This window comes from Panthera onca, chromosome X (assembly GCF_046562875.1).
Source record: "Panthera onca isolate mPanOnc1 chromosome X, mPanOnc1 haplotype 2, whole genome shotgun sequence".
Taxonomy (NCBI): Eukaryota; Metazoa; Chordata; class Mammalia; order Carnivora; family Felidae; genus Panthera; species Panthera onca.
In genome coordinates, this window is record NC_138357.1 from 121,732,550 (window position 1) to 121,751,433 (window position 18,884).

At 46.9% G+C, this 18,884-nt stretch overlaps 1 protein-coding gene across 6 annotated transcripts in view; it reads left to right on the plus strand.

Moving 5' to 3' along the window:
- Positions 1-18,884, plus strand: part of ARHGAP6 (Rho GTPase activating protein 6) — a 452,363-nt gene that overhangs the window by 423,946 nt on the left and 9,533 nt on the right. For all 6 annotated transcript variants that reach the window (XM_081792904.1, XM_081792906.1, XM_081792907.1 and 3 more), the window contains one exon: positions 10,455-10,552. In XM_081792904.1, coding sequence (XP_081649030.1) covers positions 10,455-10,552 — 98 coding nt within the window. The remainder of the gene's footprint in view (positions 1-10,454; positions 10,553-18,884) is intronic.

The following is an 18,884-nucleotide window of genomic DNA, read 5'->3' on the forward strand; positions in this document are numbered from 1 at the left end:
TTTACCATCTACTTCCTTTACAGCATTATCCCCGTGCCTGACACATGGTAGAAACCCAAGCGATAGTGGTTGAATTAATGAGTGACTCCATGGTAGTTCTGGGACATATGATTTCCGTATTGTTAATCTTTACTCCTTATACATATCAAAAGGTTTAAACGCGGGGGAATTAAGGACACCTTTGTCAGAGTATGTGAGCCATTACTATAAGCATTCTTGATTTCCTTAGACAGATGATGGGAATTGTGTATTGAGGAAAAAAAAAATTGTGAGGTAGGGGGAGAGGTGGGCCAGAGACCCCAGGCCAGGGCCCGTGAAAAGCAAACCGACTCTGGAGTCAGAAAACTTGGCTATAGCCCCGTCTTTGCCACACATCAACTTTGTGACGTCACCTTCTGAGATTTCCACCTCTTTAGTTATCAAAGGACGAGGTTAGAACGAACAAGATCCAAGCTCCCTTCTAGTTCTAAACTCTACGTGGCTCTATGCCCTCACACTGATTTTGTCTCTTTTATTTCTACAAAGCACAAAAGAATCCCATCACTTTGTATGCTGTCTTGGCATATTTGGCATTTCAGAATCTAGTTGGTTATACCAAAGCCGACGGCTGCGTTGGCACAGCTGCTCTGCGTGGGCGGACACATTTTGTTTTGTGTTTTCAAAGAAGCTTTCGGAATTAGTACAATAACTCCAAACAAGGAAGGCTGAAGCCTGATGGTTGAAGTGTGTTAGCCGTTGTGCCATTTCACAGCTTTCGGAAGGATTTACGAGCTCCGAAAGGAAGGCTTTGTTCCCCGTTGGCATTAGACAGGAAGACCTGTCAGAAAAGGTGGCTGCGAGTTTGTCCGTGAAGGCAGAATGCACCTGCCTGGAGGCAGTGCTTCCTTCGAAGAATGGACAGAAGGGCTAGAGAGACCCGCAGAGGCCTGGCGAGGACCCAGGGTTTGTTCTGAGTGTTAGTAATGTCCTTCATTTTCTGATGTTGGGACTGCCTCTCCCACGTGGCCAGTATGTGAGTTAATGAGAAAAGGCGGAGAAGAACCTGGCTTTGTCTCGTCATACACAACAGGCGCCTAGATCCAGAGGCTGACGCACGGTTCCAGAGTCTGGCTAGGACGGGCTAGCACACCCGTTGTTTGCTTCTCGGACGCTGGCTCGGAAATGCTAGAGCTGGAGAGAGGTCCTGATAACAGCCATCATGAGCACGCTATCAAAACTCAGGGCAGCAGATGGTAACAGTCGTTCTCAAACTTGAGCGTGCAGCAGGGTGGCAAGGAAATTTGCCCAACCTTCAGATTCCTGTGCCACGCTCCAGAGAATCAGATGGGGTAGCGCTGGGATGGGGCCCAGGAATCCACACTTTCTCATGAACGCCTCCTGGCCGTTCTGGTCATCTCTGAACCACGCCTTGGGAAACCACAACCTGGGGAATCCCCAAGAGGCGGGAAAGACCATGAGCTGGGGAAGGCGCTACCAGAATTCAAATCCGTGCTCGGCTGTATATTTGCTGTGGGATCTCGGGCCCGTGCTCAACGTCACTAAGCCTTCGTTTTCCCGTAGTACAAAAGCGAGATGAAGTCACCTAATTTATAGGATCATTTTGAGAATTAGAAATGACACTTTAAGACGCTTGGGACAAGAACTGACATAGACTAGGCACGCAAAAAAGAAAGATCACTGCTCTTCTTACATGAAATTGATAAGATGCTGCCCTATCACAGCACTTTTAAAGGTGTCTCCTCTGTGGCAAAGCCCACCCTGCCGGCTCTGTAGAAGCATGACCTGCTCCCACATGTATAGAGTCCCTAGCACCCGTCACCTGTTAACTCGCTGTATAACTTACTCATTTATTGTGCTTATTGAAACCTGATAGAACGTGCAAACTTTCTGAAGGCAGGGAGTCTCATTTCTTTTGTCCACTGGCGCTCCAAAAGGCCAATAACATATTATTGGTTGAATAAGTGCAACAATATATTGCCAGAAAAATACGCATTTCTGTTGTTTGTTTGTTTGTTTGTTTGTTTCTGGTTCAGTGCCCATACCCCTTAGATCCCCTCGCCTTTAAATTATGACCCTGTATTTCGCACATCAACAGTTGAATAACTGGATAACGTGCAATGATGCTCTCTGGGAACACTGGAAATAAAAGAGAAGGGTCATGCATATCCAGAAACAGTCTGTGGTATCTCTGTAAGGCAGAAAGCACTCCCCGACTAAATCATTGGCGCGTGCATCGTTCTGAGAGTCGTTGCTCAGACATACATAACATAACCGAGGCTGGCAACTCCAGAGAAAAGTCATTGCTGCTCCTGGAATCAGTAAGAGCTTCAGAGCAGAGTGGAGAGAACTGTCAGCCCATTCTGAGGGCCGATACTAACTGATTCCTCCCCGGGCTCCTTTTTGGAGAGAGGGAAGGTGGAGCCGGCACCCCCTTCTAGGCCCGTGAAGAGCCCAGCGTGCCGCGGAGATGTGGGAACGCCAGCGCACTCCCACCCCGCTGCTTCGTCGGCCGGAGCTGGGGACCAGCCCCGCCACATGGGAATTTTCAACTGAGAAAAACCCGGAGCAAGGGTCACAGGCCGACACGAGGATTCCAGGCTCGGAGGCCAAGCCCCGCTTTGTGTTCTCTCCATTCCCCGATGCAAATTGCATTTTCTTAAAACCGCTTTTGCGTGCCAAGTCCAAGGGAGTCAAGCAGTGATCCGGGTCATCAAATGGGAAACCACCCCCTACCAACGTATCTGGAGAATTCTATATGATTTCCATTTCCTTTTTCATACAACCACTGTTGCTTTTTTTTTCTTAATGTTTTGGGTTTTTTGTTTTTGGTTTTTTTTTGAGAGATAGACAGAGTGCAAGCTGGGGAGAGGCAGAGACAGAGAGGGAGACACAGAATCTGAAGCAGGCCCCAGGCTGTGAGCTGTCAGCACAGAGCCCGACGCAGGGCTCGAACTCACAAACCACGAGATCATGACCTGAGCCGAAGTTGGACGCTTAACCGACTGAGCCACCCAGGCACCCCTGTTTAGTTTTTTTTCACTTTTTTTTTTTTAAATAACCACTTCTTACGTCCCAGGGCTCAGGCCGGTCTTTGTGTACCTCAGCAGCACCGTGTCGTGAGGAGCAAGCCAAGAGAGTTTGCCCAAGTGACGCGGCAGCTAAGTGAATTATTTCTACAGCATGAGGCCCCCCAAAGACAAGGTGCGTTAATATGGTGTCTCGCATGTGGAGTCCATTTGGAGGAGGAAGAGAGAGGCAATTTTAGCCCGTTTGAAAATGGGGAGCAGAGTGCTATTAACAGCGTTCATCCCTCTGGACGAATCGTAACACTGCCCCGCTGGATGTCCAGGCCGGCAGGTGGCTGTGAGAGCCAGCTCCCATTCCTTCTGGAGCCTGTTCACCTGGTCCCTGCCCACAGTGACAGAACGCAGGCACCCCTGGCGACACACAGGCAGGGAGGGGCGGAGGCCCTAGTGGGTTTCACCGCCTTTACCCTGTGGCCGTGGAGCAAGGACTGCTGGTTTTTCTTCGTCATCCTTCCTGGCATCTCCCCCCACCTTCCCCATCTCCACGGGTCCTGGGCTCCTCGACTCTGTTTGTTCAGTAACATGCCCTAGTTGCCAAACACGCATGTATCGGACACTTAAGAAAAATGTGTTGAACTTAAATGCATTCTGACCCTCCAGATGCACCCAGAGCCCCTTACATAATAGGAATCCATCCTCCACCGCAGTGACACAGAAGGTTCTAGGCTGGGCCTGCCCACGTTTGAGCTTTGGCTCCCATAAACAGCTCAAGTGATTGCTTTCAGTGTGTTTGTTAACTTAAAAAAATGTCACCATGACTTCCAGTGATATTTACTTTTGCTGGAAAGTGTTGCAGTTTTAAATGCCAAAGCATCCTTCGTGGTCCAGCGCAAAGGGACGGATATTGGTTTGGAACACCCAGAGGCAAGTACGATAGGGCTGTGTCCTGGGAATTGCTCTTCGAGAAGCCCCTAATGGTTTGTTGTAGTGACTTAGTAAATGGAGAGAACTTGAACCATTTTCCCCTCTCTGTGGTTTATAGAATAAACTACACCATGGCAGTTATGCCCTAGGCAGTCGTTCAAGGTTTCATTTTTAATTTGATCGGGTGGATTTTGATCGTGACAGTTTTATCCGTTCATATGTGCACTGTTTACATTTTTCCGCTGAAGCAGGAGAGTCCAAAGTTCTTTTGATTTTTGAAATAGCATTCTGCTCTGAAGGAACACATGAAGAGCTAAGGAGTTGAGTCTCCGGATAAACACAACCATAAATGGTACCCTTGGAATATATCTAAACTTACTGAATAGTTGACTAAAACCCAGTAGAGATTTTGATGTGAAACAATACATTGTAAGTGAAGAAGCCACTGGGGCTGGGTTCTGTTTCTTCATTCACATGTGCAGAACTGGTTGATTTTAAAAACTAATGTGTTCTTCGCAATCCTCCTCCTTAGTTTCCGTTTGGCTGTATACAGAATCCCAGAAGAAAAAAGATAAAATGTGTTTGAATATGGAGTCATACGTTTCATTTTTCATTTTTTCAAGTTATCTCTATGCCCAGCGTGGGTCTCGAACTCATGACCCGGAAATCAAGAGTTGCATGCTCTACTGACTGAGCCAGCCGGGCACCCCTCATTTTTATATGACTGGGAACAGTAGTTTGCATACGTGTCAGAAAATTTCTCACGATCCTCAGTTGGGAACGGAAGTTTATTTGCCAACTCTAGAAATTAATAGCAAGGGTATTTTGCTAGAACGTGACATTGGTACTCTTATAAGCAGGGAGAAGCATCCATACGAAGCTAACAGAACAAGTGTATACCATAAAGACCAATAATTCTGGGTTCTTTTGCTTATTATTTGTAGCCATTCCGACAACGTTTTTTGAGCATCCATTGGGTAGAAAACACCACCCGAGCTGGTGTTCTGGAAGAGCGTAATACTGACTTGAGTAAGTAGGTGAACGGTCATGGGTGTGCAGGTAGGAGCTTCAGGAGAAAAAAGAGCAGGCAGCAAAGAGGAAGAAGAAGACGCAGTTATTTCCAGTGTCTCTCGCAGCCATCATCACATCCCGTGATGAAAAGAGATGTTTCAAGACCCCCACTTGGGGTACCTTGGCCAGGATTGGCAGGCATGTGCTCGCCCTCTCCGAGAAAGGGGCTAGCTGAAAGAGAATTACAACCCTGGGAGCCTGTATCACTTCTGGGCAGACAAGTCCGACCACCCCTGCCTTCAGGCAACTTACCTTCTAATGATGTCTTGAGGTCTGGCGGAAGAGAAGGAACCAGAAGGGAGAAGCTACGTGGAGTTGGCTTCAAGACGATTGCAGATGAGCGGCCAACTGGTCACAAACTTTAACTCTAGCAGTTCAGGGCGGGGGGTGGGGTTCAGGAGTAGAGATGTATCAAGAGGAAATCCCACCACTTGGTCACCCACCCAAGTGTTAAGCAGAGGAGAAGAGAGCGATGCTTCTCTGTGAGTGGACAGGAAAAGAGGCAGAGATGGATGCCTGTTAGCCTAGAAAAAAGTCGCAGAACAAATAGAGGCCATCTCCATGTTATCTGCTTTTATTTTTTTCTTCTAAGTGTTTAGTTTATTAATTGTTTTGTCTGTTTCGAATAGAATCTTTTATTCTAAGCCTCTTGGCGATTGGTAGGGTGCTTTCAAATCCGTCAGCCTTTCTGATCCTCACACACTTCCATAAAGGCAAATGGGACACATAGGATATGCCTGGACTTTGAGATGCAAGAACAGAATCCAAAAGAAGATCATGGATGTATCCAAGTTTACACTAATTGATAATAAGCAATGAAGCTTATAAAAACGGGACCTCAGGGGCTATCGAATCTCACTCAGAAATTCTTTTGACAACGTCCCGATTCCTGCAATGGAGCGCAACTAGGAATGGCCTGTCTGGATATTTCTGACTTACGTAAGCTCCTGTTTCCTGTCCGTTCGTTCCCTCAACTTTTGTTTCTCTCTTAAGTATGGAACTTCACCGAAAATGAACGCTCATCCAACTGAACTGAGCCAGTAGTTTGACAGTTTCATTAAATAATAGCAAATTAAATACACAGATAGGGGCAAAGATTGGAGGGATTATTGAGAAAACAGCACCAGAGGCTGTTGTACGAATATTAAAAGTCCGTGCCAGGCATCCTTTCCAATTCTCTGTCCTCATTTTCCCACTGGCCCCAATTTTCTGTGCCATTCCTTAATGACAAACAAACAAATGTGGTGTTATCAAATGAATTTTTAAAGCTGCTTTATATCATTTTGTAACAAGATGGGATATAAATAAACAAATTAAAATAATGGCTCATGTACAGGGTAGTCAGTCTTACATAATACATAGGAGAATTTTCCCTATCCTTCCTACAATACGTGGATCTACATTTTTAAATGATATCTTTTTACTTACTTGCAAATACTGTCCCCGAGCCAAAATGGCATTGGGGGTCTTTTAAAAAGAAACTATAGATAGATTTATAACACTGACGCTTTCTATTTGCATTTGTTACCAAGTAAAAGTCGTGCGTGCTACGCAAAATAAACCTCAGTGATTATAATTGGTTGGGAACCAAGCCCGGTTGAACGAGTGAAAACTCTGCATTACAGAATGATTTAACAGAATGTTATGGAAAGTTATGCTTTCAATAATGATGCTCCCCGTAACCTATTCTAATAGCGTATCCAAGTTAATAATTTATCATTAGACACACCATACACTCTCAAAGAATTAATATTGTGATGCTTGCAGTACCCTGAAGGATATGCATGAAGGCTGTTGATTCCTCAGTGGGAATGAATGGGGGCTTGGAGCAAATTTTCTTATTACGTGTCTAAGGATGGAAAATTTTTAATTAAACTAACGGCATGAAAAGCAAATATTTTTCCTCATTTGCTCGTGGGAATTTCTTTCAAAAAGTGCTCAGGATATACATTGTGGGCTTATATTATTTTTCACTTTCTGTTCATCTTTTAAACAGGAGCTCTCCTCTCATTTTTACCCTTTAAGCATCACTCTTTGACAAATTGATATAATACTGTGTATCTGTGGGGCCGTGCTGTTTCAAAAACTTACAGTAAAAATGACCCGTCTTTTTTTTTTTTTTTCTTTTAAGTAGGCTTCACCTCCAGCGTGGGGCCCCAGGCGGGGCTTGAACTCACGACCCTGAGATCAAGACCTGAGCTGAGAGCAAGAGTCGGGTGCTCAACCAACTGAGCAACCAGGCACCCCTATCGGTCTTTTTATTTTTTTAATGTATGCAATAAAGAGGACAGAATCCCTCAGCCTTGACCTCAAAGGCTTGTCCCTTCTCTTCTCCTTCCCAGGCCATTAGGCTTGGTCGCAGAGCTTTAAATGCCATCGGGATATATCTCCCAAGTTTCTCTTCCCAGTTGCCTACTGGATCTTTCATTCGGGTGTCCCACAGGCCAGTCCCCTTACCCTAGCGAAGCCACCCTCCTAGCCGTGACCTCCAGCCTCTTCTGGCTGCTGCTTCTGTACACCGGTCAGCCTCCGTGGCAGCCCCGTGCTTCCAGGCACCTTTCTTGTTCACCCTCTCCCTCCCTCTTTGTCCCTCCAGCCGGCAAATTAGCTAACGCTATCATCTCTATCTTCACTGTCGCCAAGATCCCAAGATTTCTCATCGGCTCAGCATCCTGGTTCAGCCCTCCGTCCCTCTCTTCTGGAGAGGTTGACGGCCCCTCTCTGCGCTCCCTGCTTCACCCCTTGCTCCCCCGCAACCTACTCTCAATGCGGCAGCCGGTGACGACAGTTCACGTTAGTCCTCTGCTCGAAACCCCCAGTGACTCCCCCACCGCCTAGATTGAGAGCAGATGTCCTTCTCATGACCCGTAAGACTCCTCAGCATCTGGCCTTGGCCACCTGATCCACTTCCTACCGCTCGCCTCCTTCCTCATTCTTTCCAGCCTCGCCGGGCCTCCTCTCTGCTCGTGACTCACGATCCTGAGATTGTTCTCTTCCTTCTGCTTGGAGTGATTTTCTCCAAGTCCTTCATCAACTTCAGTTCTCTGTTAAGATGTCAGTTTCTCTGTGACCTGACATCCTACTTAAATTGCACTTCCCTGCCCCGCCCCACCCCCCTCTCCATCGCCCTCCTCTGCTTCGTTTTTCTCCGTGCGACCCGTGCTATGTTTTCTTTATTTGTTGAAGGCCGGTCTTTCCATATTTGTTGTCAGTTTCAAGGAGACCGGGATTCCTGTCTGTTTGGTTTGCAGCTGAGTTCCAGCATCCAGCTCCTGGCACTCAAGAGAGGCATTCGCCAAATATTTATGTGATGAATTAAAGGAACGGGGTGGGGAGAGGCCCGGGGGAGAAGTGCAGGGGTGCCAATGGAGAGTGTGTGAGGATGACTGCCAGGGGACAAAATGGCAAAGACGAGCAAGCAAGTCGACGGCGTCGGCAGTGGGGATAAAAAGGTTTCTGAGCAGGCGCCTTGATTAGAGCTCTCCGACAACCCCACAGAGAAGAAACTTGATGCCGGAGGTGAAGGGAACAGAGGGTATACAAGTTAGCAAGTTGCTGCGTCGCGGGTTCGTCGAGGACGTATCTTTCTTTCGGACTAAAACCTTTTAAGTGCTGTAAGGAACTTGAGGCCCACACAGCTGAACAATCCACAGGCAAATACGGCTCCAGGCAGAGCTGTACCTAGGACTCAAATGCTGTCAACAGACCCTTTTCTTTCTTTCCATTTCTTGGTGTTGTTCCTCGGACCGTCAGCACAGTCTTGAGGCCCCGTGGGGCTTCTGGCCCCACATTGTCTCCTCAGATGCCTCAGGGAAACCCTCCCGGCTTTTTGTGACCTCTAATGGGGCCGCACACCCGTCCCACAGGCAGCTGTGGTAGTCTGGGAAGGGAATGATGGCGGCCTTAGACCAGCTTACGCATCACCCCTGAGCTAAGGGTTGGGGGACTTGGGGCATAACTGCTATAACAAGAGGGAAATGGAAGCTGGTAATGGCCAACAGATGCCCGCTGCAAAGGGGTCATGAGGGCTCAAACTTGGATCACTGCAATGGAATGGAAGAGAGGGGAAGGTAGGAACAGGCCTCACAGAGATGAAATCGAATAGATCTCCTGGTTCTGCACAGGGAGGGGAAAGGACACAGAGAAGCTTGAACGCAACCCAGATTTTGAGTTTGTGTGAGTAGGGTTTGGCACTGTGATTAATGAAGATTCGGGATGAAGTGGGAGGGACAGATTTATGAGAGAAGGAAAGCGTTTTGTTGCTTTGTCATCCCTGTTTTTATTAATAAAATTGTTTCCAGCTTCTCAGAGCTCAAGAAGAGTTGAGTTCTTCAAGAGGCAGGAGGCAAACTCCTCCACCAGCCCCCTTATTCTGTGAACACTTGTCCCTGCAGTTTTGAAGAGCCTGGTCGCTGAGGCCTCGTATGCGAGAACCAGACGGAAATTTTGTTTTCTCTCAATAACTTGAGTTTCCGTTAGTTGAGCTACCAGCGTCTATAGAGTAGAAAACCCAGTGGAGTGGAGTTCAGACTTTCCTCACACAACATTTTCACACAAGCGGTTTAACATGGTAAGGCCGTCTTCTAACACGCTGTGGACTAGCCTAGGGAAACACGTGGCGCTCACCCACAGAATTCTAGTGAATGCCTTGTCAGATTCCAAAGCGAGAGCCTTTTCATTGTCCATGGACCAGGATGCGAGGAGGGGGGGAAGTGCAGGCTTCGAGTGACAAAATGACACGTGCAGATATAGTCGTCGGCATGTTTTCGCATGTTTGCTCTCTGCCAGGTACTGTTCTAAGTTCTCGACACGTAGTAAGTCATTTGATCACCCCAGCAACCGTTTGTGGCGAGGACCTCATTCTCTCCATTTTGCAGATGAGGACACGGAGACCTAGAAAGGTCTCGTACCTTGCCGAAGGTCCTACAGCTAATAAACGGAACTAGGACTCAAATACGGTCTGGCTCAAGGGCCGCCCTCTTAATAAACCTATGTTCCAGAACTGCCCAAAACAATCATAATCTATGTCCGTTGTCTTGGCATAATTATAAATAGGAACTCTAGGAAGTGTCCCCATTTGGACGATAAATTATGAACACCATCCCTCTTGACCATGATGTCTTGCTTATTCAAAGCCAAGAAAATCTAGTCTAAGCACAGAGGTATCCAAGTGAGTAGGCTATATCTCCAGTCATAGGACGTGTGACAATGTGGATTGAGTATGACTTTTTGGCAATCATCCACTTTGTCCTAAGAATTAAACTGGCTTTATGGGTTGGTATAGGTTTGGTTTTAACTGGTGAACCACTCTGCTCACTCTGCTCTGTTACGACCTTTTAGGCTCTGTTTTATGTTACCGTAAAGTCGCCAGTGACACTGGTTCTCCCCCTTCCGGAATGGTTTGACTGACACCTCAACGTCTGGCCCCTCCAGGTTCCGCCAGATCTCCAGAACGAAGTCCTGATCAGCCTGTTGGAGACCGACCCCGATGTGGTGGACTATTTACTCAGAAGAAAGGCCTCCCAGTCATCGTGAGTATGCCACTCACCCCCTCTTCCAAAGCTGCCGTGGGGATTCCTCTTTCCTTTTCTAGAGAATTCAAGAGGTTTATGTAACTCCATGCAGGGTGACTTGAAGTGGAATTTTGGCAACTTCCTGGGGAATCTTGTCAGTCCACCTATCCAGAAAAGTGCTTCAGTATGACTCATCCACTTATTAAATTAGAACGTGCCTTATGGGAGCTTTCTGTTTCATTTTTGGCTTTTTCTAGCCCCTCAAGGTCTTTTTGACTGTGTTTACTGGGAAAAAAGAACTAAATCACTGGCAAGAAGCTCAAAGGACTGTGATGCACATCAGTGTTTCTCCTTCTAGAATCCTGATAGCTGTACTTACGTGCCCCTCAGGCTACGCCTGGACGCATCTTACTTGTGTCATTTATCAGCGCAAGTGACACGTTACCAAACCACAAGACAAGCCTCTACCAAGGCCTGGGTTCCCATTTGAAATTAGAGGTGTGCGCCCTCCTGACTCTTCCCCTCTTCGCAGTTGACGTCCTTTTGGTAAAAACGCACACTGCTCTCCACATGCTGCCATGTTTGCAATGAGTAAAATGAATGCCGTGCCGTAGGCTGCGATTTGCCGCCATTTTGCCTCCAAAGGAAGAGCATTGGCTTTTTTACATTAGTCAGGTTTTAGGATTAATCCCAACTATTTGGTAGAAAGGCAGCACGTATGGGGGTGCTGAGCTTTTGGCAAAGCCAGTTAAGAGGGTAGTTTTGCATTGTTATCCAGGAGCGATGTTGCTGCCGTGACACCAACCCTTAAATCTGTGGCATGAAAAGTTGTCACCGTCTCATGAAAATGCCATTTATGTTATGCTTTTAATACACCGAATTGCAACAACTCTAAGACACATTTCTTCCCACATTTTATCGTCTCTGAAACTGAGAGTCATCTGACAATCAATGGCGTGTCCTGATGTAATCCATAGCATTTTTCCTTTCTCGGCTCTGTATAAAATAATGGTATGTCCTATTCAATGGTGTCTTACAAATACCAACACGTGTTGAGTTGTCCCTTTATGTTGATGTTGAATTCGATAGATGAATTTTCATTTGAAACTATTTCACATGCACTTTTCAAAAAATCATCCTTGTGCCACTGATGATCAGGCCAAACACTTTGCCTGGAGTCAAGCCCCAAGAGCGACGAGTGACTAAAAATATATTCAAATTGTCTTAATGGGCTGGCATTTCATGGTCTTGCTCTTCTTAAATTTTTCCTAGATTTCTAACCATCATCAAGGTGTAAATTCTAATTTAAACTAACGCAAATGACTTTTCTTCACAGCAGATCTCGTATCACCAGAATTTTAATGAACTCACTCCTTTCCCTCCCCGCGCCAGAAAACAGACATGGTGGCATTTCTGTTCGTGAGTCCCTCGTTAAGCTGCATTTATGACGTTTCATGGGTACTCTGTGGGAAAGCTGGACAACACACACCTAAAAAAACCACTGATGTTGACTTGCCAAATTTCCACTTTTAGATGGTGCGTTTAAATGTATAAATATTGTGCTTTGAAGAATGGTAGATGAAAGTTATTTTTATGTGGTTTTCAGGTATGTTCTTTGCATATAAAGGCCAAGAAGTGAACTTTTCTTTCTCTACTCTTAGGGAAAGGAAGCAGCGTATGTGTTAGGCCCATCCCAAGCTGCATAGTTATCTAGCCTCTCCCGTTCCCTATCCCTATAAGAATAAGAATTGTAAGGTCAAGGCAAGCCGACCCTAGGCCATGATCATAGGTGTGTGTCAGGGGTTCAAGGGAAGGGAAGTGAGCTCACTGGTGCTCCGGGGATGTCAGAGACTAGCATTGTTGAACAGAAAACATTTGGAGATGACTTTCTTAGTAAGGGAGAGAGGGAGTGTTTGTTTTCCTCTAGGTACAGGCCAAGGAGAAGCCCAGAAGGGTTGATAATGATGTCGTGAAGTAAAAATACGTAAATAAATACTTATTTCATCCTGGTTGTCTTTTGAGGTTTGAGAGTCCCACCCTTGAGCTGTAGAGAGTGTCTTCATACCTTAAACACGCTTCTCAAGCCTCACTGTGTATACAGATCAGCAGGAGATCTTGTTACAAAGCCCTCCTGGTGATCTGAATCAGTAGATCTCGGGGAGGGAGTCTGAGAATCTGCATTTCTAGCAAGCTCCCAGATGTGATGCTGCTGGTCTGTGATCCACACTTTCAATACCAAAAGCTTAAAATATCAGGCATATTCCTAACTTTAGGTGCCTACAGACTCGTTGAAGGAGGCCTTCAAGGATAAAAATAATGCGAATCATGTTAGGAAGTGTGTCACAGAGTGTGGAATGATATGTGCCGGCTCATTGGTTCTCAGACTTGCCTACCCATTTGAATGCCCTGGGGAGCCTGAGAATGACCATACCTGAGCGCCACCCCTAGAGATTGGATTCGTTTGTTCTAGGGTACTGTCTGGACATTAGGAATTTTTTAAATCTCCCCTGTGGTTCTACTGTTCTGCCACGTTAGATACTACGTATTTGCCATCCATCACATGGTACTATATTTGAGGCAGGTGATTTTCTGACATTAAAAGGGGGTCTTTGCATTGACGAAGGAAGGGAACCAACACTCCGGACCATAAATCCACCTGGAGTTTGGAGAAGAGAAAGAGATGTGACCTATCGTCTCAGCGATGGCTTCTGAGAAGAGCAAGGATTTGCAGTGAACTTGGAAGACTGGAGAGGTGTCAGGATACCTGGACATTTGGGAAGCTTGAACCAGGGCCTGGACATAACAATAAATCCGTCAACTGGCTGTGGGCGTGATTAAGGAAAGTGTTGGCCGGCACAGAGCACAGAAGCCCTGAAATGGCAGGCTTGGGGTGGCACTTAAATTAAGAAGTGATGGCAGCGAATTCCAGTGACAGGAGATTGCTCTTAGCTATGTGGTCTTGGGTAAATAGATTCGTCTCTCTCTGTCTCGGTCCCCTCATCTGTAAAGCGGAGGTAAAACAGAGTTGTTGTGCTATTAGAAGAGTATCTGATTTCTAACGAATGCTTAACAAATGTCAATGATTGCTACCATGTTACTTCGAATGTCACCATTTTGTTCATTTGCAACCGCTTACCAAAGACTTGGGTGTCACTGCTTTCTACCTTTCTATCCACGAGACAGCAACCGCTGAAGGCAGTATGACGCAAAAGGAAGCCATCCGCTTTAAACTGCAGCGATGTCTAAAGGCAAAGCCCGCCGGTACCGGCCTGATCCAGTCGGCATCGGGATGGCGGTGTTGGTTCTGGAACAGAGAGAGGGGTGAGGGTGAAAAGACACACAAGTGGAAAGGTGACCCGAAGCCTCTGTTCTGTGCCATCGGCCCACATACCTAGATAAAGCTGTGGACTCCTGTGCCCCTCGTGGAGACTGCACAGGATGGGATGGGGAGTGGAAAAACGAGTTTTCAAAAGAGTGCAGAACCGAGAACAAGAACATGTTTACGATAATTTCTGTTCTGAAGGAGCAAACGTTTAGTGACATTTGGGAATTGAATGTTTTGTTCTGGTTGGAGCTTTTCCCTTCTTCTGCGACGACAGCATCGGGGCGGCGGAAGGAGGACTCGTTATTTTCTCTCGTGCTTGTCCACTTAGATTTTTGGCTTCAACCAAAACGGAATACCAAAGGGAGATTAGAAGAGATTTATATTACTAACAATGCAAGACTTCCAGTATTTTCCTTGCTTGTCTGGAATATTTATTAGAATTATATGCTCTTTTCTTCAAAGACACTCAAAATAGATCCCCTTCCTTTGATTTAGGGATGTAAGGAGGTAGGGGATGAGAATGGAAGGTAAATCAAAGAGGACGAGGCATGTGGGACTCCGGCATTTGCAACAGAAGAAAAGAACCGAAGCAGGACCCGGAGCAGGGCGAGGAGAGTGAGGCACTCACGTAGGTGCCCAAGTGGAGGGTGTGCTACAGAGTCAGGCGTTGGGGCGCCGGGGTGGCGCAGTCGGTTGAGCGTCCGACTCTTGCTTTCAGCTCCGGTCATGATCTCACGGTTCGCGAGTTCGAGCCCCACGCCGGGCTCCGCGCTCTAAGTGCAGAGTCTGCTTCCGATCCATTCTCCCTGCCTCTCTGCCCCTCCCTCTCTCACGCTCTCTCTCTCAAAAATAAATAGTAAAACACTTACAATAAATAAATCAATAAAAATTCAGGCATCAAAATGAACGATGTGGACCTGTCATATTTTTTAAAATCAAAGTTAACACCAAAATCTACGATGAGCAAAATATTAAAAAAAATTTTTTTTAAAGGCCACTGCCACGCCGAGCCACCGTGGACCCCAAAGCCAAAGGGAAAATGTGTATGCTGGCCTAAATGGAAGCAAACCCATCAGTGATGCTTTGAAAATACTTCTTTGCTTATTTTATTTTTCAACCAAGAGAACTGCTGTTTGACAGTTTCTCCTGAGCAAGTAACAATCCTAAATAAGTTTTAATTAAGTTAAGCTGAACTAAATAATACAATTCTATCTGGGCGCAAATAAAGCATTTCACCCTAATATAATGATGTAAGTCCTAATGTGCCAACTTTTCAATTTTTCAATAGCTTTCAGCTGCTTTAATGTTCTGGGAAAAAAAAAGCTAACCATTAAAAAATCACAAACAACCATGCATACCTATGTGGTATGCAAGGCTAAATATAGCATTTTCCTACTATATTCTGGAAACAAAATGGAAATAAAACAAATTTCACTGCGTTTGGGAGTGAAAGGTAATTGTTTTCTTGAACCAGATTCTCCTCCTGTTGAATAAAACAAAATCTACCTTCTTCATGATGGAGGAGCGTTAGGCTTTCTCATAATTCAAGGCGTCACATTGAAATTATCAAATAAATATCATGTAGATAATTTCGTTTAACCTTTCAAAGACTGTCCTTGAAAATGCCTTCCTCCACAAAACCATGGAGCGCTACAAGATGGACTGTGATTTCAGTTTTCCTTTTCCTAGGATTTGTAAGGTCAAAAAGTTCTCAGGAAATTGAGAGACGAGAAATCAGACTTTCTCAGTATAGTATAACAGCAATGAACCCTACCCCCCCCCATGCACACTCTGTTCAAGAAAACCTTTTCAGGGGCGCCTGGGTGGCTCAGCTGGTTAAGCATCCGACTTCGGCTCAGGTCATGATCTCACAGTTCGTGAGTTCGAGCCCCGCGTCGGGCCTGGAGCCTGCTTCAGATTCTGTGTCTCCCTCTCTCTCTGCTCCTCCCCCACTCAGGTTCTGTTTCTCTGTCTCTCAAAACTAAATAAACATTAAAAAAAAAAACAGAAAAAAAGAAAGCCCTTTCAGCCAGACAACTTCAGGAGAAATGCATGTGGAATAGGAAATTCCAGAATGAAAAATTCCAAAAAGCATGAATGTGCCTTCTACGGAAAGCCAATTCAAAACGAAGGGAGAATCGATCGCATCACCTTTCTCCGAACGCCTTTACGATGATTCGCAACTTCTTTTATAAACTTGCAGAATACTAACTGGAAGATGTCTTATGAGGCACACTGTACAAAAAGGGACGGGAGTCAGCGTTGTTTTCTCTGCGCCTGTCATAAATGCCTTCGTGTGCCGTGGCTATCAGGAGGGAGTTAGCAAGAGCTAAAAATGAGGGGAGAAATTTCACCCAAGCCCTGGGTAAGTTCGAATGTCCCCATGCGATTAATAGTGTGTGAGATGGGTATGTGCTCTGAGTCCCAGCAGACTGAGCTTTATCAGTTGAGCGACGAAGCCAAGGAAGAAGCCGACACGTGCTTGAAATCTCCGAGGATGTTTCTCGCTGGGGAAAAGCTCAGCAGGGGGCTGGGCTGCCACATCCGGTGATTGAACCAGAGTTTTCCATTTATCCGCAGAACGAGTTCTGTGCCTCCAGCTGCAGTGCAGGCCTGCCCACAGTCCCCTGCCAGCGGCGTGTTAACACCCTGACCTGGAGGGACCAGCTAAGGGTGAGAAAGCGCTTCACTCTCCATATCTATCTCGTGCGTATTTGGTTAGCTGAGACCGGCCGTGCCCGCTGTGCGTTCAGGTCTCGTGGAGGCAAACCCGCGTCGACGGGCAACCTGTCCGCTCAATTCCAAGACACAGAGGGCCCGCTACGCGCTTTGAAACCATTCGCTCATCTTAGCGAACCGCTGGTGAAATATTTTACACAAACAAATGCAAAAATTTAATTGCCTTCACTTGCAGCACTGAACTTAAAAAAATTGTCTCCATAGACCTGAATCATCTTAGAGGCAAATGTTAGCAAAGGCGATGGCGGTGGGGGTTCCGGATTTGTTTCCAGGTAGATTCGATGATAAAGCAATGGGATGACACCAAAGTTTCTTTTAGCCTCTGCACTGCCCGTGCGGTACGTGGGAGTCCTGAGAAGCGAATACAATGGTTTCGTTTCGTTTACCAACTGGCGGACTCCCACGTGCAAAGGCACTCCTCGCACGTGGGTTGTTGGGCACATTTGGCCACCGCCTTACTGACCTCTGCTGAGAAAACGAAGTGATGGGTGGAAACCGCCTTAAACACTTAAGAGGGCCATTGACCCCAAGTGTAAACACAGCATTTGACTATTGGTGGTTTAATAATGCTGGATACCGTTTCTCAAATACATTTTAGAAGGGTCTCAAGCCCTACTGCCTCGACTGCCAGAGAGACGTGTGACCTCCTCGTTTCCTCTAGGAGAGTCGTTGGCAGGAGATTAGTGCCCTGCCCGCCACCCAGGGAACCCTGTGTGAGCACCCACTTTTACAAAAGGGTCGCTTTGCACGAGTGCAGTTCTGCTCGCGTCCCTGGCCGTGAGCCCAGCCACCCTCAGGTTCACAGCCTGTGTCCACTGTGAGACCTGCTTGCGTCTCTACCCGCAGGGTTTAGCTTTGGCCGCCTCCTTCAGTTTCTCCCCTGATTGGGGCCCCGGCTGTAGTCACTTTGGTGGCTTGACTTAGGAGAATGAACCAGAAGAGCAGAGAAAGGCAGGTTGGCTTCTCCCGCTCCCTCTCACCTTACCGATTCTGATCCGCAACCCAAACGCATTGGGTTATCTGGATGCCGTTGACGAGTGGCTAGGAGGGGCACACCCCCCCTTTATTCAGCTGTGGCCCCAGCCACCTCCAGGTCGGGACCGCCACATTAACCCCCTCGGCCAACCAGTGCTGACGTCTGGGCCACTCTCTGTGCTGTGCTTCCTGATTTGACCCAACAGATCCTTAGCCACTGTCCTATCTATGGATGAGGGAGGGAAGGTAGTTTGGCCTCGAGGTTCTCAGACTTGCCCCTGCGTCACAGATACCTGAAGGGCTTTTTAAAACACAGTTTGCTAGCCCCACTCCCAGATGCCCTTTCAATAGGCAAAGCCAGTTCACAGTCTGCAACCTGTGCAGCTGCACAGGGCCTCCATTGAGAAGAGGCCCACACTTGGCTCGATGATCTGCTATCGCCACCTGCAAATTCTTAATTTTTTTTTCACCGGGGGCCTCCCATGTTATAGCCAATCCAGACAGTAGGTCCAGAGCGAGGCTTGAGAACTCGCATTTCCAACAAGTTCCCGGGTGATGTTCCCCAAAGAACAGAGGAAGTGGTCAGTGGCCCTCCACCTCCTCCTCTCTCACCTCTCCTCCATCAGCTCCAACCACAGCCATGAAAACGGAAAGGAAACGGTGTGGCAGCTCGGTTATTTTTGTTATCGTTACCACTGTTCTCTGTTTTATTCTGTTTCGGTTAAGCAAATGAAATGTTCTCATGAAGCCTTTTCCGTACACCCAATAATTAATGTGAGTGTGATTTCCCCGTCTGTACAGTCCCCAAAGAGCTTACTGCAGCAGCTTGCAAAACTATGCAAGTGGAACAACGTTGTAGTGAGTAATTTGAGAGGCTAGGGAGAGGAAAACGATGGGAAGAGCCATAAGGTAAGACGAGGCCGGGGTGGGGACACACAGAGGTGACCACAGGCCTCGGTACGGCAACTTGATGCATGCTTCCATAGGGCCAAAGTAACCTCCTCACTGGGCGGAAACCGAAATGTTCCTAGTGCTGAGACCCGCTACGTTTCTTCCGTAGGGCACCTTTCTTTCTTTTTTTTTTTTTTTTAATTATTTTTCTTTATTTTTGAGAGGCAGAGAGAGAGAGACAGAGCGCACTTGGGGGAGGTGCAGAGAGAGAGGGAGACACAGAATCCACAGCAGGCTCCAGGCTCTTAGCTGTCCGCACAGAGCCCGATGCGGGTCCCGAACTCACGAACCGTGAGATCATGACCTGAGCCGGAGTGGGACGCTCAGCCGACTGAGCCACCCCCAGGCGCCCCCGTAGGG